The sequence below is a fragment of the Dipodomys merriami genome, unplaced genomic scaffold (assembly GCF_024711535.1).
Source record: "Dipodomys merriami isolate MVZ:Mamm:240054 unplaced genomic scaffold, mDipMer1.0.p SCAF_30, whole genome shotgun sequence".
NCBI classification, from domain to species: Eukaryota; Metazoa; Chordata; class Mammalia; order Rodentia; family Heteromyidae; genus Dipodomys; species Dipodomys merriami.
The window spans coordinates 3,706,521-3,729,776 of NW_027204493.1; the positions used below are offsets into that span (position 1 = coordinate 3,706,521).

Sequence of the window (23,256 nt, forward strand, 5' to 3'; positions counted from 1 at the left end):
CCAGGACTGGAAAGTGGTAAGAGAGATCTCAATAGCAGGTTAGAGGAAGCCAAACACTGTACTTGTACTACCTTGAACACATTGTGACCTAAAAACCTCCCTGCTTCAGTTTTCTTCATTCCAAGAAACCCTGTGGTGGGTGACACATGGCAGTCAGGACCTATGTACTCATGTCCTCTGAAGGAAATCTAAACAGAGCTCTAATGTTTTTCTTTGTGGTATTGGCTTACCAGGTTTATCTTTTGAACCTTTAGTATAAACGATATTGGGAAGCAGAGGCAAAGCAAATTCAAAGACAAAGTAAGGGTTCACAAACCAGAGTTTAGCTTTCTGTAGAAGATGAGACTAAACTGGTCTAAGGCTTTCACAAAGTGCTGTTATAAGGAACTCTAAAACAAACAAAGCCAGAATTTCCCTTTGCCTCAAGGAGAAACAAAGATAACAGAAAGTTCTTACACTCTGCTCCAGAAATCCATTTGGTGAGTTGGGGGGGAACCATGAGCTAGAACATAAGACAAAAGTTTTGGTATTTCCAAAATGCCAAATGTTGGTTTTCACCAATCAGCAATTAACAAAAAGCAGAGTTCTAATCCATCAAAAACAAAAACAAAAACAAAAAACAAAAAACAATGTTGGCAGCTCTTCAGCTTTCATTCGCCATCATGTTACTCTGCCTGCCTGGGGTTCTCAGCAGGTCTTCTCACAAGACTTTCACAATCAAGTAGTTTCTGGCCAAGAAACAAAAGCACAAAAGCAAAATCACCCCATTCCTCAGTAGATTTGGATGAAAACTAGGAAGAAGAAGAAGAAGAAGAAGAAGAAGAAGAAGAAGAAGAAGAAGAAGAAGAAGAAGAAGAAGAAGAAGAAGAAGAAGAAGAAGAAGAAGAAGAAGAAGAAGAAGAAGAAGAAGAAGAAGAAGAAGAAGAGGAAGAAGAGGAAGAAGAAGAAGGAAAGAAAGAAAGAAAGAAAGAAAGAAAGAAAGAAAGAAAGAAAGAAAGAAAGAAAGAAAGAAAGAAAGAAAAGAAAAGAAAAGAAAAGAAAAGAAAAGAAAAGAAAGAAAAATCAGGTACAACTCCAAGAGAAGACAAGGGAGGAGAACCATGCTAGGTCTGTAAGAAATTTCACCAGATGTCCACATATTTATGCTCTCTCATAAACCAGTCAAGCTGAAATGTCAATCGTTCCCAGACTGACAATTGGGCTTTTTAGCTGGTCGTGGGGCCTGAACTCTGGGCCTGGGTGCTGTCCCTCAGCTCTTCAGCTCAAGGTTCTCTACCACTTGAGCCATAGTGCCACTTCTGGCTTTTCCTGCTTATGTGGTACTGAGGAATTGAACCCAGGGCCTCGTGCAGGCAAGGCAAGCACTCTACCACTGAGCCACCTTCCCAGCCCCAGTTATGGAACCTTTAAAAAAAAAATTGGCTCTAATACTCACAGAAATCAATTTTATGCATATATATACTCAAACACGTTTGCTATGACAGGGATAGTGGCATACCAATTATTTTAACATCATTATTTCTCCATATTTATTTACTTACTGTTAGTAAGTGCTGTTAGTACTTTCAGCAAGACAAATGTATTACTATCAATATTTGCTGGATTGGCCCCAGAGGAAGTTCAGTGTTTTTCAACCAAGTTCTACTTTCCTGACACATGATGTTCCACTTATATATTCCCCTGTCCTAGTCTTAAATTCATCCAAGGTACGTTGGTTCTTTCTCAAGGAGAATGGTGCTGAGAAACCACAATATAGGTTTCCTCCTTGCTAATGAAGCGCTATGGTTTTCTATTCATTCAGTGGACAGATTTAAACAATATATAGGAATATATAATGATCAATATTTGTATCTCTATCTAAACCAAGCCTCTTAATTTTGTGTGAGATTATGAATTCATACTGATACCTTCAGCTAAAAAGAAACACCACCTGTATTGTTACATTATTGATTTCTACTGTTCTCTTTTGCAACTAGAAACCTGACTTTCTAACAAATTATTTACTCACTTGCTCAATCCTGTGCCTACAATATGGATTCTGATATGCCAAATCAAACAACTGAATTATCTATGCAATAAACTGTGGGCATATTTTGTACCTTTTTTTTGTCTGTTGTAGGGCTTGAACTCGGGGCCTGGGCACTGTCCCTGAGCTCTTTTTGCTCAAGACTACCACTTTGAGCAAGTTTTCTGCTGATTACTTGGAGATGAGAGTCTCATGGACTTTTCTGCCTGGGCTGGCTTTGAACCACAGTTCTCAGATCTCAACCTCCTGAGTAGCTAGGATTCGTGAGCCACCAGCATCAGGTTTTTGTAGCCCTTTAATATTAGGATAATAGTTATGGCTTTCGTTTAAGTGTTCATTGTTAAATATTATGTTTTTAAGTTATATTCATTTAAAATGAACTGAATTTCTTTCTGTGCACATTTCATTGTAAAGGTTTATTAGTCATTTAAATATGGATCTGGTATGTAAAATATTGGCATATCACTGCAATACAACCTATCTAAAGAAGAAAAGCATAGAGAGCTCATTCTCTTCCCTGTGTCTCCAGCCCATTCTTTCTGAATTCTATACATCCTCTTTCACAGGATTCTCTGCTTTATTCTTCCTGTCAAGAATAATTGTGCTGTTAGCTTTAATATGGCCTTGTTTTTGCAGCACTATTTACCATAGCTAAGATATGGAACCAATCCAGGTGCCCCTCAGTAGATGAATGGATCAAAAAAATGTGGTATATATTCACAATGGAATTCTATGCTTCCATCAGAAAGAATGACATTGCCCCATTCTTAAAGAAATGGAAAGACTTGAAAAAATGTTATTAAGTGAAGTAAGCTAGAACCAAAGAAATATAGGCTCCACGGTTTCCTTCATTTGTAGTAGTTTGTGTATGTTTAGCATAGTCCTAGCAGAGGATCACAATAGCTCAATATGTACATATGACCATATAAGATGATGCTAAGTGAAATGAACTCCAAGATATGGAAATAAGAGAGATTTTTCTTTGTTGTTATTGTTTTTGATGTACTATGTGAAGTTATTTCTTTTCTCTTTCATTTTTCCCCTTTGCTTTATCCCCTGTTATCACTGTGTTTTATTTTGGCACCCTGTTTCTTGTATATACATTTATCTGAAGGGGAACAACGAAGTGTTGTGACAAAGGACAAAGGGTGAACCAATGCAACAGAGATACTCACAAGACATATGTTGGAAATGAACTTTACAACCTGGGACGGAGAGAAAGTGGGAGCAAAATGAGAGAGGGATTAAAAAATAAATAAATAAAAGAGTAATTGTGGAGTCTCAAGCAACCACGGTACATTCTTTGCTCCATGAATCTGTTTGGCTTCCAAAATATGTTGATTCTTCCTCTTTGTTTTCTTTCCACTCTAAAACATTCAACTTCATTATGTGTCAGATTTTCACACTCTAGCTTGCCATATTTTGTAGCAAAAAAATTACTCCAAAGTGTAGATAACTCTATTGTTTCTTTAATCTCATTAAATATTAAGGAAATTCATATTTCATTTCAGATACATATCAATTTTTTCTGTTTCTATATTTCATAAATTTTCTTTTAATTTTTACCAAGTAAACATGATTATTATTTTATTTCCTATTTGTCCATTCAATTAAACTTTATACTATGGGAGGGGCTCCTTCCTGAGTGGAGGAGAACAGAGGAGGCTTCTGGAACTTTGAGGATAGCTTCAGGTAGGCAACAGGTCAGAGGAAAATGTAAGAATTTGTTAAATATGTATTTTATGTAAGGTGATAGAAGGAGAAAGGGAAAGAGACTGAAAAGTTATCTGGACAGGGGAATGCAGTCATCAGAACATGTGTCAGCCAGGTCTTGGGAGGCTGAGATCTGAGAATCCTAGTTTGAAGCTAGCTCAGGTAGGTAAGTCCAGGAGACTAGCAAAAAGCCAGAAATAGAACTGTGGCTTAAATAGAAGAGCACCAGTCTTGAGCATAAAGCCAAGCAAGAGAGCCAGGCTCTGAGTTCAAGGCCTAGTATAAGCACAAAGAGAGAGAGAGAGGGAGAGAAAGAGAGAGAGGGAGAGGGAGAGGGAGAGAGAGAGAGAGAAACAACAACAACCAAAAAAGAAACCCACTTTGCCAAAAAGAATAAAACATGGGGGCAAGGAACGCACAGGGCTGGCTCGGGAAGATTTGTGTCTGCACAGAGAGGTCCAAATCAAAAGGAGCAACTCAAGGAGTCCATGTGGTGCATAAAGATTTTTTTTAAGAAGCAGGTAATAAAGAGGAGCGAATTGTAAAATAGGTGGAGGAAAGGAGAGAACCTCAGAGTGCCCTGGGCTGGAAAAGGGGATGCCTGCAAAGAACCAGAGAATCTCCAACACCGTCAGGGCTAGGCCATACTAAGCATTATGTCTTCTTCAGCTTCCTGGCTGCCTTTAGCCACCTGGTCAGCAGGCTCAGCAGCTTCCCACAAAGCCACAGGACACCCAGAGTGAAACCCAGCAGGAACAGGAAGATGTTGAGCCGATGCAGCTCAGTCCACGGCTGCTGGAAGGTATAAGGCCTGAGGTGCTCTGCACCCTTATTCTGGAGGATGTGGTCGATCCAACCCACCAGGCGCTGCGCGGGGGGTGAAGGGCTGGGAGTGCCTGATGATGCTGGCTGCCACCACTGCAGACTTGTACCTGGTTTGGCAGAAACAGATAAGGAAGCATCACTATGTGTGACCACGAGGCACACACACACGCGCATGTGTGCGCGTACACACACACACACACACATACACACACACACACACACACACACACACACACACACACACACACACTTTTACCCTTTCTAATTCCATAGGTTGCTATCAAAGGAATTTTGTTGGTATGGCCTTGAAAACATTTAATAAAACTTCTATACAATGATTGATCACTAATTCATCCTAAAAGTGCAACACTCTACAAGTGACTCAGCCTGCAAAGACCAGGGCCAGCTCAAGGAATCTTAGTATACACAACAGAAAAATTACATTTGATGTAATATATGTAAAAGATCTAGAACCTAGACCTAAGAACCTCAAGCTACATGTTCGTGTTTCATTCATTATAACAAGACTTTGTTAACGTCTCCCACATGCAAGGTAGCATGTGAACCTTTGAGATCTGTATTAAGATCATGCTCTTGAAACTCCAGTAATTGTTCTAATTCCTCTTAGTTATAAGGAAGACAATGCTTTTCCTTCTCTTCACATGTGGTCTCTTTATTGGATTGGCAGTACTTTGCCTGGAAGGTTACTGGGTCTCTTTTATGACATCACCTAGAAGCATACCTTCCGGCATTCACTAACTACCTACTTGGTAACAGCCCTTGTTCTGGAACTGAGAACAGAGTGTTAAGATAAGAACCACACTGCTGTCCTCTGGGGGATTGCTCTCTGTTAATGGGGGACATTATCATGAAAACATAAAGTAATTGTGAGCCTTAAGAAACATTAACAAAAAATGACATTATTGGGTTGGTAGAAGAAGAGATTACTGAGCTGTCATAGATGAATTCTCTAAGAAGGTCACATTGGATGTCAGAGCTGAATGTCATGATGGATCCAGACTCTGCAGACCAAAATTCTCCAAGAGACTCTGTATGTGGAGTTTGGGATCATCAAAGCCATAGTATAGAAAATTATTCTCAATACTTCACCTAAATTGTCCTAGTGTTACTCTGAGAGGACACAAGTCAACATTTTCCATCATATACACATACAACAATGAACTGTAAAACTCAGCTTACCAAAAAATAGACACATATTTTTTCCCTAAGTGTTAGAATGGCATCCGGCCTTAGCGATCAGCTACTCACCTCTTGTCTTCTATAACTTGTTTCACTTTCAGAGCCAATGTTTCTGCCGTGAGGTTGATCATTGAAAGTGAGACACCAAGTTTTTTTGCTTCTACATGGAACATGTTTATGGGCTGGTCAGCATTAACTGGAATTCCCACCATGGGTACGCCATGCTGGATAGCCTCATTAACACTACTTAGAGGTAGAGCGCTTGCCTTGCATGATTAAGGCCCTGGGTTTGATTCCTCACCACCACATAAGCAGGAAAAAAAAAAGCTGGAAGTGGTGCTGTGGCTCAAGTGGTAGACTGCTAGCCTTGAGCTAAAGAGCTGAGGGACAGTGCCCAGGCCCAGAGTTCAGGCCCCACAACTGCACACACACACACACACACACACACACACACACACACACACACACACACACACACACACACATAAAAAAGAATAGAAAAATAACAAAGTGACTTTTAAAACTCTGGATTTATTGATTTTGCATGAGGACTATCCAAAGGTGGTATCATAAATTAATAAAAGCTGGAAATAAATTCAGCATTCCTTCAGTAAAAAATATCTTTGTCACACCTCTGAGATCAGAATTGTTGGAAATCTACCAAGCAAACGGCCGCCATAAACAGGCGGCAGTTGCAATCCTAATATCAGATAAAATACACGTCAAATTAAAAGTAGTGAGGAGATAAAGTCACAACATACTAATTAAAGGATCTCTCCTTCAGGAGGATATTACAATTCTAAGTATCTATTCGCCAAACAACGGACCACCCAAATTTATCCAAGAAACACTACTTTCCCTCAAATCCCACATACATCCAAAGACATTAATTGTTGGGGATTTTAACACACCACTTTCCCCACTAGATAGATCAACTCGGCAAAAACTCAACAGAGAAACCCCAGATCTAAACAACTGCATCAATCAACTAGATTTAACAGACATCTACCAAATATTTCATGAAACAGCATCAGAATACACGTTTTTTCTCAGTAGCACATGAAACACTTTCCAAAATAGACCACATTTTAGGCCACAAAGCACACTTGTCCAAATTCAGAAACATTGAAGTTATACCTTGCATTCTCTCACACCACAAGGGAATAAAATTAGAACTCAACACCAAAAGCCACCAAAGAAAATCCTGTAACACATGGAGGCTGAACAACACACTGCTGAATTAAGAGTGGGTCATGGAAGAGATTAGAAAGGAAATTCAAATGTTCATGATATTTAACAAAACTGAACACATAAATTACCAGCTCCTTTGGGACACAGCAGAGGCAGTACTAAGGGGCAAGTTTATAGCTCTGAGTTCCTACATCAACAAATTGGAGAGATCTGAAACCAACAATTTAATGAGACATTTTAGCCTCCTTGAAAAAGAGTAGCAAGATAAACCCCAATCCAGTAGACAGAAATAAGTAATTAAAATTAAATCAGAATTAAATGAATTAGAATCCAAAAAAACCATAGAAAGAATCAACAAAACAAAGAGCTGGTTCTTTGAAAAAATGAACAAAATTGGCAGACACTTACCAAATCTTATCAGAAAAATCATATCAGAGATGAGAATGGAAACATTACCACAGAAACAACCAAGATGCAGAACATTATAAGGGAATACTTTTCAAAACTTTCTGCTAATAAGTTTGAGAACTTGGCAGAAATGGACCTTTTCCTAGCAAATATTCACATGCTGAAACTAAACCAAGATGAGTTAAACCATCTTAACAGGCCCATATCAAGCATTGAAATAGAAACAGTAATAAGAGACCTCCCATCTAAGAAAAGCCCAAGGCCAGATGGCTTTACAGTGGAATTCTACAAGGCCTTTAGAGCTCACACCAATACTCCTCCAAATCTTCAATGAAATTGAAAGAGAAAGTTCACTACTGACCTCATTCTATGAAGCATCATAACCCTAATCCCAAAACCAGGCAGGGACTCATCAAAGAAAGAGAACTATAGACCCATTTCTTGGATGAACATTAATGCAAAACTTCTCAACAAAATTTTGGTCAATCTACTTCAACAATTCATCCAAAAAATCATTTACCACGATCAAACAGGATTCATTTCAGGGATGCAAAGCTGGTTCAATATACACAAATCAAATAATATAATTCATCACATAAACAGGAGCAAGGATAAGAACCACATGATTATCTCAATAGATGCAGAAAAAGCATTTGACAAGATCCAACACCCCTTTATGATGAAGGTTCTGGAAAAATTAGGAATCCATGGAACATTCCTCAATACAATAAAGACTGTATATGACAAACCTACAGCCAGCATTATACTTAATGGTGAAAAACTAAAGCCATTTCCTCTTAACTCAGGAACAAGACAAGGATTTCCACTCTCTCCACTTCTCTTCAATCTAGTGTTAGAATGCCTAGCTACAGCAATAAGACAAGATGCAAACATAAAGGGGATCCAAATAGGGAAAGAAGAAGTAAAACTCTCTCTCTTTGCAAATGACATGATCTTGTATTTCAAGAATCCCATAGACACCACTCCCAAATTACTCAAGCTGATTCAAAACTTTGGCAAAGTAGAAGGGTATAAAATTAATCCTCAAAAATCAATCGCTTCTCTGCATGCCAACAATGAGAAAAGTGTGGCTGAAATTAGGAAAGCAATTCCATTCGTAATAGCTCCCCAAAAAATAAAATACCTAGGAATTAACCAAAAGTGAAGGACCTCTGTGATGAAAACTTTAAAAACCCGAAAAAGGGGCTGGGAAGGTGGCTCAGTGGTAGAGCACTTGCCTTGCATGCCTGAGGACCTGGGTTCCATCCCTCAGTACCACATAAGCAAAAAGAAAAAAGCCGGAAGTGGTGCTGTGGCTCAAGTGGTAGAGCGCTAGCCTTGAGCTGAAGAGCTGAGAGGGACAGCGCCCAGGCCCAGAGTTCAGGCCCCACAACCGGACCCAAAAAAAATAAAATAAAATAAAACCCCCAAAAAGGAAATCAAAACAGAACTTAGAAAGTGGCAAAAACTCCCATGCTCCTGGATTGGAAAAATCAACATCGTGAAAATGGCAATACTTCCCAAGGCTATCTACAAATTCAATGTGATACCTATCAATATTCCAACCTCATTCTTCAAAGAAATAGAAGAGGCAAACCAAAAATTCATATGGAACAATAAAAGACCCCGAATAGCAAAAACGATCCTCAACAAAAAGAACAGTGCTGGAGGAATATCAATACCAAATTTCAAATTCTACTACAAAGCCATAGGAATCAAAACAGCTTGGTACTGGCACAAGAACAGACCTCAGGACCAATGGAATAGAATTGAAAACCCAGAAATGAACCTACAGACCTATAGTCATCTAATCTTCGATAAGGGAACTAAAAAAAAATAGAATGGAAGAAAAACAGCCTCTTCCATAAATGGTGCTGGAAAAATTGGTTAACTACTTGTAGAAAACTAAAGCTAGATCCTTATATATCACCCTGCATCAGAATCAACTCCAAATGGATCAAAGACCTCAGAGTCAAAGAAGACACCCTGAAAACATTACAGGACGCAATAGGAGAAACCCTAGGTCTCCTTGGCACAGGCTGAAATTTTCTTAATAGAGACCCAGAAATACAACAAATCAAAGAAAGGTTGGACAAATGGGATTGCATGAAATTGCAGAGCTTCTGCATGGCAAAGGACATAGCTAGCAAGATCAATAGAAAGCCCACGAATTGGGAGAAGATCTTCACTAGCCATACAACAGAGAAGGGTCACATATCTAAAATATACCTGGAACTCAAAAAATTAAATCCCCCAACAACAAATCTTCAAAGAAACAACTGCCCAATAAATAAATGGGCTAAAGACTTAAAGAAAAACTTCTCTGAAGAAGAAAGAAGGATGGCCAATAGACACATGAAGAAATGCTCAACCTCCCTAGCCATAAAAGAAATGCAAATCAAAACAACATTGAGATACCACCTCACCCCAGTTAGAATGGCTAGAATCAAGAACTCTAATAACAACAGATGCTGGAGGGGATGTGGACAGAAGGGAACCTTACTGCATTGTTGGTGGGAGTGTAAACTTGTTCAACCACTTTGGAAAGTAGTATGGAGGTTCCTCAAAAGACTGCACATAGAGCTCCCTTAACCCAGCAATCCCACTTTTCGGCATTTACCCAAATGTTCACAAAGCTACTAAATGTTCACATTAAAGCTACCAGCACGACTATGTTTATTGCAGCATTATTTACCATAGCTAAGATATGGAACCAATCCAGATGCCCCTCAGTAGATGAATGGATCAAGAAAATGTGGTATATATACACAACGGAATTCTATGCCTCCATCAGAAAGAATGACATTGCTCCATTTGTTAGGAGATGGAAAGACTTGGAAAAAATTATATTAAGTGAAGTAAGCCAGGTCCAAAGAAACATAGGTCCCATAGTTTCCCTTATTTGCAATAACTAGTAAATGTCTGAGTCAAGCAGAAAAGGTCAGATACGTTGATGTTAGGGAAATGAACCCTAAGATATGTATTCAAGTCTTTTTTTCTTTCATGCAATCATTTCTAACACATTTATAAGATTATTTCTTTGTTGCTTTGTAAGTCCCTTTCGTACAGTATAACCCCTGATTTCACTGTATTTGATGTTGGTATAATTTGTGGAGGGGAAGGGAAAAAACAAATCGTTTAAATAGGGGTAAGGTGGACCCATTGCAACAATGAGATGTACAAGACATTATGTCGAAAACGAACTTTACAACTTTGGTGAGGGGAGGACGAGATTATGTGGGAGGTGGGGGAGGATGGGAAGGGATGGGAAGGGGAAACAACGGAGGAGGCTACAATGCTTGATAAGAAATGTACTCATTATCTTGCCCATGTAATTGTAACCCCTCTGTACAGTATTTTCACAATAAAAAAAGAAAAGAAAAGAAAAGAATTGTTGGAAAATCACCAAAAAGCTCGGCAAATGAAACATGTTCCTCAATATTTCCACTGATCTTTTTGTTCTTTATTCTATCTTGTGTTTTACTTTTCTCACTACGATTTACTCTCTGCTTCATTTATCATTGATCTCTCATAAAATTTTTACTGCTTGGGTGATTTCTTCTATTTTGAATTCAGGGAAGAACAGAATGTATACCTCTCTGTTTCCAGTTTCTCTCTCTGTTCTACACATATTTAGAGAAATCCAAAATAATTTTTGACCAAGAGTTAATCTCAAATTGTGTCTCTAGACTCTACTTGTGTCCTAGAAAATGAACATCTTTTCCCCAATAAATATACAAATACATAAATCATTGTTATTTGAAGGTATATACATCTGTATTAAATTCCCTAATTTTGAGCTATAATGTGTATTTCATAAGCTGTGAAAGATCTCTAAAAAGCACTGTGACAAAGAACCCTCATTGGAGCATATGAAGTTGGTTGCCAAAGAATTAGTGGACTTAATAAACTACCACAGTTGCTCAAATAGCCTAGCAGACCCTCCAAACTGTTGACATTACAGTTGTGATAGTGTGCATTCATCACCCATCACCCACTTTTTGGATTAAAAGTATGTGTGTGTGTGTGTGTGTGTGTGTGTGTGTGTGTGTACATGTACATGCATGTTCACATGGTGGCTCCTGCTAAACAGGTACACAAGAAACCATTGAAAGAGTGACAACATGTCACTGGGTTTATATCCTTGCAGTTCACATATGGTCTTGAATTGTATTGGAGTGACCATTCAGTGCCAAATACAGTAGGGCCAAGGTCACGTGACAAACAGTTATTTCTGGTTAGAGGTTACTGTCCTAGGTTAGAAAACAAGAGAAAATGGCTGTTGAATCCCATGTAGAAGGTAGCCCAAAGCTCCAAGAACTCCACCTGCTGCTTCCCTTCTCTTGCCCTCTGGAAATGTGTATTTATCCATTAACAGCTCTTTCTTGTGCTTGTACATATGCCCAGCTGCATCAGAGTAAGCAGGTGCCCCCCAAATATGTGTCAATAAAATGAGAGGAGCAGACCTGGGCAGCTCTTACCCAAGAGGTCATTCTGAGGAATCCAATCCATGATTTTGACATTTGTAGCCAATTTGAAATTGTTGGGCCAAAGAGAACTCTTACAGTTCCATATCACCCCTTGAGGAAGAAGGGCAAAGGCGTTGTTCATCTCCTCCTGTAATGTTTGTCTCTGAAACCAGTTCAGTATTGAGCCCAGGGACACAAAAAGAAAACCAGAGATTTCAAACTTAGAAATGAAGTTCTCCAATTCCTAGAATAAGACAAAAACATAAAAGGAGGTTACTGAGTTATTAGTAACATTTTGTAAGGCAGATATGAAATGCAAATTGGACAGTTTACTAAATATACCCAACTATTGGTGCCTTGTACTCACTTTCCTGAAATTTTTTTCATGGCCTATTTCATAGCCTAGTCATATTGTATACCTTTATTATGCTCACGTTTATAGTGTCTGAATAGCTTACAAGATAGTTTTCTAATACTGTGCACTCATTTCGTCATATAAGTATGTTAAATAATAAAGGATGAGTATGGAAAGGGATTTAGGTATTATTTACCCCACAGACTTTATTTCACATGAAGTATTTATGTCATAATGCAGCAATAAGTGCTATAGATGCCGAATGTTTCACTATTTTCTGGAATAGAGAAGATAGGATGGGTAGAGGTATCTTAGTACATTGAAATCCTGAACCTAGTATCAGCATCCTCCTCATTGTACACTCTAGGTCCTGAGAAGTATGGAGATTCATAAATTTTTCAAGGGATGGACCAGAGATGCTAATGGCTAGCAGAACATACATGAGTGAGTTAGAAATTTTGGGAGGACATTATTGTCATAAGAATTGGAAGTAGAACAAAGTCAGGTTCTTTACCATTACTTTTAAACTTGTCTCCCAAATTTAGAAACTTCTTCCAGCAAAGACAACTTTCTTATCCATGCATCATTCCCATCTCCTGATGTCTACTCAAGGCAAAGGCAGGGACTAAAGGAAATTCATTTGGTTCCTGGAAAATCCAGATCCTATCTTACTGTGAGCTGAAAGGTACTTTAAAGGCCTCCTATATCACCTGAGAATTCAGGACACCCCTTTATAAAAGTGGCTATAAAAATTACAGAAAAATATGATTATATAAAAAGAGGGTTATATTTGCCAACAAGTGGAAGAATATTATACAATTTCTGTAAAAAAAAAATTCTCAGTGCAGGTAAGTAACAACTGCAGCCAACTTACCTTACCTAGCCACACCTGTAAATTTTCAGTGGTGTTGCTTCTGGGTCCAGGCTGTGCATTAGATTACTTGTTCCACTTTCACCATTTATTTCAGTTAGAGCCATCCCAGATGAATCGATTCATAATGTCTTACTATAGTGAGAGGCAAGAGTTCTGCAGGATGGAGAGCTAGGGAGAACACTACAGTTCTTTCTTTCTTTCAGTCTTTCTTTCTGCCCTTGTAAATGCCCTGTCTACAGTGCTGTCTGTTTCATTGTGACTAACTCAGATTTTTATCAATTGTTGCATGTAACTGAAACTCGCTAATTATTTCATGTACACATTTAAATGCAAAGGCAAATATCATCTTTAACTTAATGGCTTACTTAAAGGCTTTGACCTGCTCTAGACTGTGGTTAATGAGACTTAAACATCAGAGCTGGGGAAGGCCCAGCACTTACTTGTACAGCTGTGAGCGTGGGTGTCCTCTGTACGTGCCTTTTGTGCCACATCCTTTTGTGCCACATTCTCAGGATCCCTTTGCTACATAGCAGTCCCCAATTGGGCACTGAAAGCCCCTGCATAAAGTCTAGTCTGACCGCTAATGTTTTACTTACTTGTGGTATTGGCATTACAGGTTTGTCCAGGATGCCTCCAATATAAACAGTGTTAGGAAACAGGGGCCTGACAAAATCCAAGGCAACATCTGAATTCACAAACCAAAACTCTGTTTTCTGCAGAAGATGAGCCAAAACTGGCCTAGAGCCTTCTGTGAAATGCTGCTTGATGGTGTTGTCAAAGGTAGAGTACTTTTTCTTTTGCTTCATAGAAAATTCAACAGACTTTAGAATGTTCTTTACTAGGCTCCAGAAGTCCATTTCTCCACTCAGCAGTGGATAGTATACTGGAACATAAGACAATGGACTTGGCAACCCAAAGTTGCCATTAGCAAATGCTGTGGAAAGTAAGCACACAAATGGTTTTCCAAGTTTCTCAGCAATCAGCAAAGAGCAGAAATCTACTGACCAAAATCATCAGGTCAACATTCTCATTCCTTAAGGAATCCAGGATGTCCTTTGAGCTTAGCAAGTCACTGCATAAAGTCCCAAGGATTTAATAAAGCTTTATCTAGTTGTCAAATTTTTCCCTATAAATAGAAAATTCACAGTAAATATTTGAGGTGTTGATTCCACAATATTTGGAAAACTCTTAGGCACAAAGAAAATAGATAGGCAACAGTATAGCTAGCATCCATATAATTTACCACTGTCCAGAAAATACTTCATAGTCCTTGTCTAGGAATTTCCATTCTCTAAAATGTTCCCACTTCTCATCCCATTTCCTCCACTGATTTAATCCTCTGCTGATTTAAATAGCAACAGTGTAAAATTTCTTCTGCCCTGGGTGCCATCACTGACTATAGGATTCTATATATCTTAATCAGCTTATCTATGTGATAAGCTGTTTAACTTTCATTATATAATGACATTGAATGATTATACTATCTTCCTGACAATATGTGTAAGCAATTTGTTACTAGCTTCTCTAATCATCAATGGCTCAGTCTATTTCTAATCCTGTGTGTCTTTCATTTGACAGTTACTTCACACACAGAGGCTTTCTGATAACAATATTAGAACCCCAAATCTGATAAGCATGAGATTTTCATCTCTCTTGGCTAGACCTAGTGCAAATGAAACAAAATTATAAAGCCATACTTGAAGCTTTGACTTTACATCTCATGCTGGCTCTAGTACTCAAAGATAATGCTAAAGTTTTAGTCATAGTTAAGATTCTTGTTTATGGCACTATTTGAGGGGCATAAAAAATAACCATAGAAAGAGCTAATGAATTCCTGCAGTCAGGAAATGGACAATGGTGCTCTGAACATAATGAAGGGATGAGAGGTCACACTTTTAGAGAGATCAGCTAAGAAGGAGATTGTTTGACATCCTCTGGCACTCTCTTCTTCCTTTACAACACGTAAAACTACTATTCCTACTCCAATTTACTACAAAAGTGCTCATGAATTCTGTGGAGAAAGCAGTGTTGACTTCATCAACATTTTGAAAGATAGAGGTAACTGAGGAAAAGAGAGCCCCAGACCACCCCACAGAGTGGCCCAACAAAAGTGTCTACAAAGCAGGATCCACTGCCAGCACAAAGGCCCCAGTGCAGGTCAGCAACTAAACTATAATATATGCACATGTGAGATATAATACCACAGTAAAATTCTAATGTATAATTAGCATACACCAGGAGCCAGCACCAGTGGCTCACACCCACAATCCTCAATCCTAGCTATTCAGGTCAGATCTGAGGATCACAATTTGAAGCCAGACCAGGGAAAGGAAAATCCATGAGACTCTTATCTCCAATGAATTACAGAAAAAGCCAAAGTAGAGCTGGAGCTCAAATCATAGAGTGCTAGCATTGAACAAAAGGAGCTCAGAGACAGAGCCCACGCCCTGAGTTCACACCCCAGGAGCGGCAAAAAAAAAAAAAAAAGCAAAGGAAAGGAAAAAAAAGAAAGCATGAATGATGTGAAAATGAAAAGAGTTAGGGCAAGGGTGGAGCAGGATTAGAGAGAGCCAATGGAAAGGGTGAATAAAAATATAATCAATTTATTTTTTATTTTATTATTTTATTTTATTTTGTCCATCCTGTGACTTGAACTCTAGACCTGGCGCTGAGCTCCTTCTGCTCAAGGCTAGTGCTCTACCACTTGAGCCACAGCTCCACTTCCAGCTTTTCCTGTGATTGGAGATAACCCAAAGAAGTATAGAACCCATGGTTTCCCTCATTTGTAATAATTAGTATATGCCTAGGATAGTCCTAGCAGATGAGCTTAATAGCTTAATAGCTATATACATGTGAACATATAAGATGATAAGAGAAATGAACTCCAAGATACAGAAACAAGAAGTTTTTCTTTGTTGTTATTTTTAATGTACTATGTGATCCCTTTTTATTTTGTGGCTTTTCCCCTATGATTTATCCCCTGTTGTCATTGTATTTGATTTTGGTACCTGGTATTGTATATACGTTTATCTGAATTCATGGAAGGGAAGGGAAACAACAGAATGGTGAGACAAAGAACAAAGGCGGAAGCAATGCAACAGCGATACTCACAAGACAATGTGTTAGACATGAACTGCATAATTTGGAGGGGGCAATGGGGGAGAGAAAGTGGGAGAAAAATGAGGAAGGGGGAATGAATGGGGACAAAGAGTCCCATGGACTTTCCTATCCAGGCTGATTTGGAACAGCAAGCCTCAGATCTCATCCTCCAGAGAAATTTGGTCAAAATATTTTATATGTATGTATGAAAATAAAACAATGAAATTCTTTTTAAAAAGAGGAGAGGAAATGAAAGAAAGTGATAGAGGGAGTGAATTTGATTGGGGTACTTTTTATGCATGTATGGAGCTCCCCCTTGGTACAACCAATAGATGATAATATTAAGAACTATTTTAAAAATAGGCTATGAGACAATCAATAGCTCAGCAACTCTGTACTCCTATGCACCTGAACTTTATTCCTGTATATATATATATATATATATATATATATATATATATATATATATATATTCCTGTATATATATATATATATACTTATATATATGAAAGAATTATAGACTAAGAACTTGAAACATTCCTATCTTGTATGAACTTTGGAATAAACTTTAAATCACAAGAATAAACTTTAAGCCACTGTTTATGTGCTGGATGTTACATTTTCATTGTGGCTGTAAGGAAATCATGGGACTTGATAGCAGTGGTCAGGGAGGCTCTACTCTAGGAGGGGATGAATATAGTTCTCATGGAACCCCAAGTTAGTTCTGTGGGAGAGTTATTGCAAATAACAAAAAAGCAAAACCAGCCCATTTCTTTCTCCCCAGATGTGCCCCACCAATGTGATTCCATTTGCTATAGTCTTCAAGAAATTCAAGTAGGTGCTGACTTTTTATTTGAAATAAATAAATTATGACTATACTCAGAAAGACTCTATTGTCCACAACTCTGACCATGTTTAAACTAAGAAGCCATGACAGAAGAGCCAAAATAAACCTGTGCTTTAGAAGTACATTAACTAACAATACAGGATGACATACATGAAGGTGTCAGGTGAGTTTCTGTGAGAGTGATGGAGAAGAGATTGTGCTCTTGAAGCTTAAGTAATGGAAAAACTCTGTTTTGAAGGTTCTATTGAGAGTCACCTGGATAGGCGACTAGTAGTCACTGTATTGAACAATGATGGCATGGATTTGTGCCTGTCTTCTGTGAAGGTGAAAAAAACAATCTGTGTCCTCAAAGAGAGGGGGGTGGGAAGAAACAGCTTCATCTGTCATTGTAGATCATTAGGCTGCTTGAATTTTTACAGTATTTTAAAGGCAAAGTTTATAAATGATAAAAATGAGTATGCATAAGCATTTTCTCCTTTGGTAACTTTATGTCAAGTAGACAAAACAAGTAATGAAAATTGATCTTATTTCTCTTCAATAATATGTCAAAGAGTCTAACCTTTCTTTACTTTTTGCGGGGGGGGGGGTCCAGTCATGGGGCCTGAACTCTGGGCCTGGGCACTGTCCCCTTAAGGCTAGCCCTCTACCACTTGAGTCACGGCGCCACTTCCAGCTGTTTTTTTCAGCTTATGTGGTGCTGAGGAATCGAACCCAGGGCCTCATGCATGCAAGGCAAGTGCTCTACCACTGAGCCACCTTCCCAGTCCACCTTCTTTATTTCTTAAGATTTTAGTTGAAACATAGCAAGAAAGAGACTGAAGAAGAAACCCTGTTTCTCAAAAATAGAAAGGAGAAAGAAGGAGAGCACATCAAACTGAGAGGAAGAGATGAGGGAGAATCATTTATAATATTCAATGCATATTCTAGGAAACCAGGAAAACTGAAGGGCTGGGTGAATTTAGGAGGGATTGAGGAGACCAATGAAAGAGGTGATATTGATCAAGATGCATTGTACTCATAAACTGACATGTTAAATTGTAATCCTCTTGTACAACTATTTAAAGCTAATAAAACTAAATAAAAGGAGAGACTACAGACTAGATGACTGAGAATGAGTTAACTATTGCTCATGCTCTATCATTGAACTGTCCTACTTTCATCCTCTCTCTCTCTTCTTGATTTGAGTTTTTCTGTCAGTCTCAGGGCCTCATGCTCCCACTTACCTTTCATGCTCATGGCTGCCCTACCATTTGAGCCATGCCTCTAGTCTGGCATTTTGCTGGTTAATTGAAGATAGTGTCTCTCAGACTTTTCTATCTGTGATGACTTTGAACCTCAATCTTCCGGGTCTCAGTCAGTATCCAGAATCACTAAGATTATAGGCATTAGCCACTGGCTACCATCCATTTTCTTACACATAATCTAGCCTATAAACATCTATCCATCCACCCACTCTCTCACACCTTTCTCTTAAAAGAGACCACACAAAGGATCTTGCATCCATTTATTCATATTATGACAAAAACAGTGACTTTGATTCAGTGAACCAAGCAAATTACCTTCCACATAAGGCTTCTTGTAAAAGGAATTCAACAACCTTACGTAATTCTCTCTGATTATCTTCATGTGGAACCCAACTAATAATCTTGTGTGATTTTCTTTCTTTTGGTAAACCTAAAAAAATTAGTAATTGGTTAAAAAAGTAAATGTATCATAAATGATGGACCAACACTACCATGACGGCAACAAGATTGTTTATTACATTAATTTTACATCTATTGAAAACTTTTTTAAAGTTCTTCTTTTGTCTTGTTTTATTTCTTCATTCATTCAATTGTTAATCTGTTTATATTTATTAGTACTTTACAATAACTCTGGGACTTCCATTCAATTTAAAGTCATGGAAAATTCTACTTAAGTTTTCATTTAAAGACATAGTATTTACTTTTACTTGCAGATGAGAAAACAGACCTCACCATAGTACATGATACTTAGCTTTTCCACAATGAGCAGAAGGAAAAGAAGAACTTTGACTCATTAACTCCTCCTTTCAAGAACTATCTTATAATTTCATTTATAAGTTGGCAAAACATTACATGTGAGCACTAGAGATTTTTGCTTCTTTTAGTAGCTCTGAAATTACATAATTGCTAAAAATATAAATAATCTAGTCATTAAGATTATAAATGTGACCAATATACAGAAATAACACCCAAAAGTCAGTTAATAAACATTAGAATAGTACTAAGCTTAGAGTCCAGTAAGCAAAAATAACCCAATCATGGGATTTTCCTGCTTTCAAAACTCTAAGTTCCACTGCAAAAGAAAAGAATAGTCCAACCTCAGAAATGTCCAAAGATTTGGTGATATAAAATGAAACTCACCAACAGGTGAGTCCTATGATAAAATGATTGGTCCATGGTTCCACCAAATTATTTGTAGATTTGTTATATGTGGTATATCAAAACATTTTGAGCGTATAGATTTCAACAGTTTACCAAGCTCATTGGAGAATGTAATAATGAGACAAATATGCAGTACTGCTCTGAAATCAGATGACCAGGCAGATACAAATGAAACTGTATAGAATAGTCATTGAATGATTATTGAGTTCAACTAGAAGACAACGATAAGTGCTTTGAAGATATCTGAACAATGTAAGACCTGAGGTTTAATGTTAGAATTCATGATTTGTCAGACACTTTGTTTGTCATCGAAGTTTTTTTTAATTTTCCAAACTTTCTGGAAAACTCAAGCTCAAGAGACACACGTTAACCTGTTGTCACTGTTTCTTGATTTGGGTACCCTGTGTCTTGTATATACGTTTATATGATTTAGGGAAGGGAAGGGGTATAACAAAATGCTGAGACAAAGGACAAAAGGTGAGCTAATGCAACAGTGATACTCACAAGACAATATGTTGGAAATGAACATCACAGCTTGGGGCAGGGAGGTAGTCAAAGGGGAGGGAAAATGGGAGAAAATGAAGGAAGGGGTTACATTGTTCAACAAGAAATGTACTCATTATCTATGTAACCGTAACTCCTCTGTACATCACCTTTACAATAAAATAACATAAAAGTGAAAAAAAGTCTTAGAAAAATCTAATTAAGTTGCCTGGTGACATTCATCGAATGTGCCTCTGTCTCCTTATCTTTCAAGAGAGATTGATCATCTCTACTTTAGTTATAATACATTAGATTCATTATCAATTAACAGCTACTGACATAACTATGTCTAAGCTAATATGGACAGTTTCTTCAAGAACATGAGGGCCTCTGATCTTGGAGTATAAATACTAGAAACTAACATGTGATAGAAAGCACAGTGATCCTTACATTAAGATGCCCAAACATTCTGGTCAACGCACATTTCTCAATATTGCCCAGAATGAAACAACTCTCACGGGTGGGAGTGTCTCATTCTGTTTTATGTTGGCATAACAATATACCTCAGATTGGCTAGTTTGTCTATTTATTTGTTTATTTATTCAGTCATGGGGCCTGAGCTCTAGGCCTGGGTGGGCTCTGTCCCTTAGCTCTTCAGTTCAAGGCTAGTGCTCTACCACTTGAGCCACAGCGCTACTTCTGGCTTTTTCTGCTTATGTGGTGCTGAGGAATCAAACCCAAGGCCTCATGCATTCAAGGCAAGCACTCTACCACCGAGCCACCTTCCCAACCCTGGGTAGTTTATCTTTAAAAATAAAAAAACAGTTTATTTAAAGTTTTTAGGTTTGACAACTGTTGGTTGCTTTGGATGGTAAGCCTAGTAGCTGTGCCTCAAAATGGCAGATAGAATCATGTAACAGAAAACATACAAGAATGAGAGGTTACATGGTAACAGAAGCAAGAGACCAGGCAGGAGTCATGCTCATTCTTCCATCACAACTTCCTGAAGTGGAGTGGGGGTAATCATTTTCTGTGAGAACTACACTATCCCTTCCATGGGTGATGCACTGCTATGGGTGTGAGTCTGACGTCTTCTAATGGAGAATTGGCCAGAATTATGTCTGAAGTCATTCTCTGGTAATATATGCATTATTGGTAATAACTGTGTTTTTTTAGAGTAAGCATGGTGCCCAGGAAACATTGAGGCGCTCACTAAAAACAAGTCCAAACCAAATCAGGAAATAAAATGCACCAGGTGAAACACATATTGCAGAGCCTAATAAGTTTTCCAACCTATAACCACATACACACACACACACACACACACACACACACACACACACACACACACACACACGTGATTTATTCATCCCTCAGTATAACTAAATTCAAAAATGATTTTTACGAATAGAGACCCAGAAACACAACAAATCAAAGAAAGGTTGGACAAATGGGATTGCATAAAGTTGCAGAGCTTCTGCAGGGCAAATGACATAGCTAGCAAGATCAATAGAAAGCCTACGGATTGGGAGAAGATCTTTACTAGCCATACAACGGACAAGGGTCTCATATCTAAAATATACTTGGAACTCAAAAAATTAAACCCCCCAACAACAAATCCGCAAAGAAACAACTGCCCAATAAATAAGTGGGCGAAAGACTTAAAGAGAAACTTCCCTGAAGAAGAAAGAAGGATGGCCAATAGACACATGAAGAAATGTTCAACATCCCTAGCCATAAAAGAAATGCAAATCAAAACAACATTGAGATATCACCTCACCCCAGTTAGAACGGCAAAAATCAAGAACTCTAACAACAACAGATGCTGGAGGGGATGTGGACAGAAAGGAACCTTACTTCATTGTTGGTGGGAATGTAAACTTGTTCAACCACTTTGGAAAGTAGTATGGAGGTTCCTCAAAAGACTTCACATAGAACTCCCCTATGACCCAGCAATCCCACTTTTGGGCATTTACCCAAATGTTTACAAACAAGACCACACTAAAGCTACCAGCACAACTATGTTTGTTGCAGCATTATTTACCATAGCTAAGATATGGAACCAACCCAGATGCCCCTCAGTAGATGAATGGATCAAGAAAATGTGGTATATATACACAATGGAATTCTATGCCTCCATCAGAAAGAATGACATTGCCCCATTTGTTAGGAAATGGAAAAACTTGGAAAAAATTATATTAAGTGAAGTAAGCCAGGCCCAAAGAAACATAGGTCCCATGGTTTCCCTTATTTGCAATATCTAGTATATGTATGAGTCAAGCAGATAAGGTCAGATAATGTGATGTCAGGAAAATGAACCCTTAGATATGTATTTTAATGTTTTTTTCTTTCATGCATGTGTTTCTAATGCATCTATACGATTATCTCTTTGTTGCTTTGTATGTCCCTCCCCCACAGTATAACCCCTGCTTTCACTATATTTGATGTCAGTATAACTTGTGGAGGAGATGGGGAAAAACCAGTTGTTTAAGGATACAGGTGGACCTGTTGCAACAATGAGAAGTACAAGTTGTAATGTCCAAAATGAGCTTTACAACGTCGGTGCGGGGGGGGGGGGGAGAAGGGGGGAAGGAGAAGGATGGGGTTTGGGGGGAGAGGGGGGAGGCTGGGAAGGGATGTGAAGGGTAAACAAAGGAGGAGGCTGCAGTGCTTGGTAAGAAATGTGCGCATTATCCTGCCCATGCAAATGTAACCCCTCTGTACAGTATGTTCACAAATAAAATAAAATAAAACTTAAAAAAATGATTTTTACTCAGCAGCTCTCTACAAAGGTATAGTGATCAACAATATTGATTAAATTTTTCAAAAGATATAAAAAGTGTTATCATTTGCTTTCTGAAGTAGAACACCACAGTAATTACTTTAAAAGAAGATACCTTTGATGAAATGAACATCATAATGAAGATTGGTCACCTGATGGCCAGGCTCTTGAATTTCAGACACTCGGTCCATCAGTAGAGAATGGCTTCCCCCTAAGTACAAGACACAATTCCATTTTTGTAAAGGCAAGAATAAGTGTCGCAATGATAATGTAGGCGCGTTGGTGGAAAGAAGGAATGGAAACTGAGGCATGAATGGGCAGAAACAAGAAAACTCTGCAGTGTACAGGTGGAGACAAGTTCCTCCAGCCCTTCTATATCTCTTTGGGGTAACACTCACCATCACATACACCCAAAGCCCTGAAATATGCCAATTCTTCAGCAAAGACCTTTGGAGGCTGAAGGTCTCCATGCCAGTGTGATGAGGATCTCTGGGTTTTGATCCTAGAAGTTGATCATTACATCAGATGCATTATTTTTGAACTGAAGTTTACGGAGAAATTATGTCCAAAAGAAAGAAT

The 23,256-nt window shown here is 38.3% G+C and overlaps 1 protein-coding gene across 1 annotated transcript; it reads right to left on the reverse strand.

Annotated features, from left to right (window-relative positions):
- Positions 1 to 4,393: 4,393 nt before the first annotated feature.
- Ugt3a2 (UDP glycosyltransferase family 3 member A2) lies at positions 4,394 to 22,988 on the reverse strand. The gene is given in 9 exon segments (XM_070040952.1): positions 4,394 to 4,615; positions 4,617 to 4,671; positions 5,834 to 6,030; positions 6,397 to 6,464; positions 11,845 to 12,076; positions 13,658 to 14,066; positions 14,068 to 14,187; positions 18,567 to 18,681; positions 22,793 to 22,988. Coding segments are annotated over 9 exon segments (1,614 nt in total).
- Between the last annotated feature and the right edge of the window lie 268 nt (positions 22,989 to 23,256).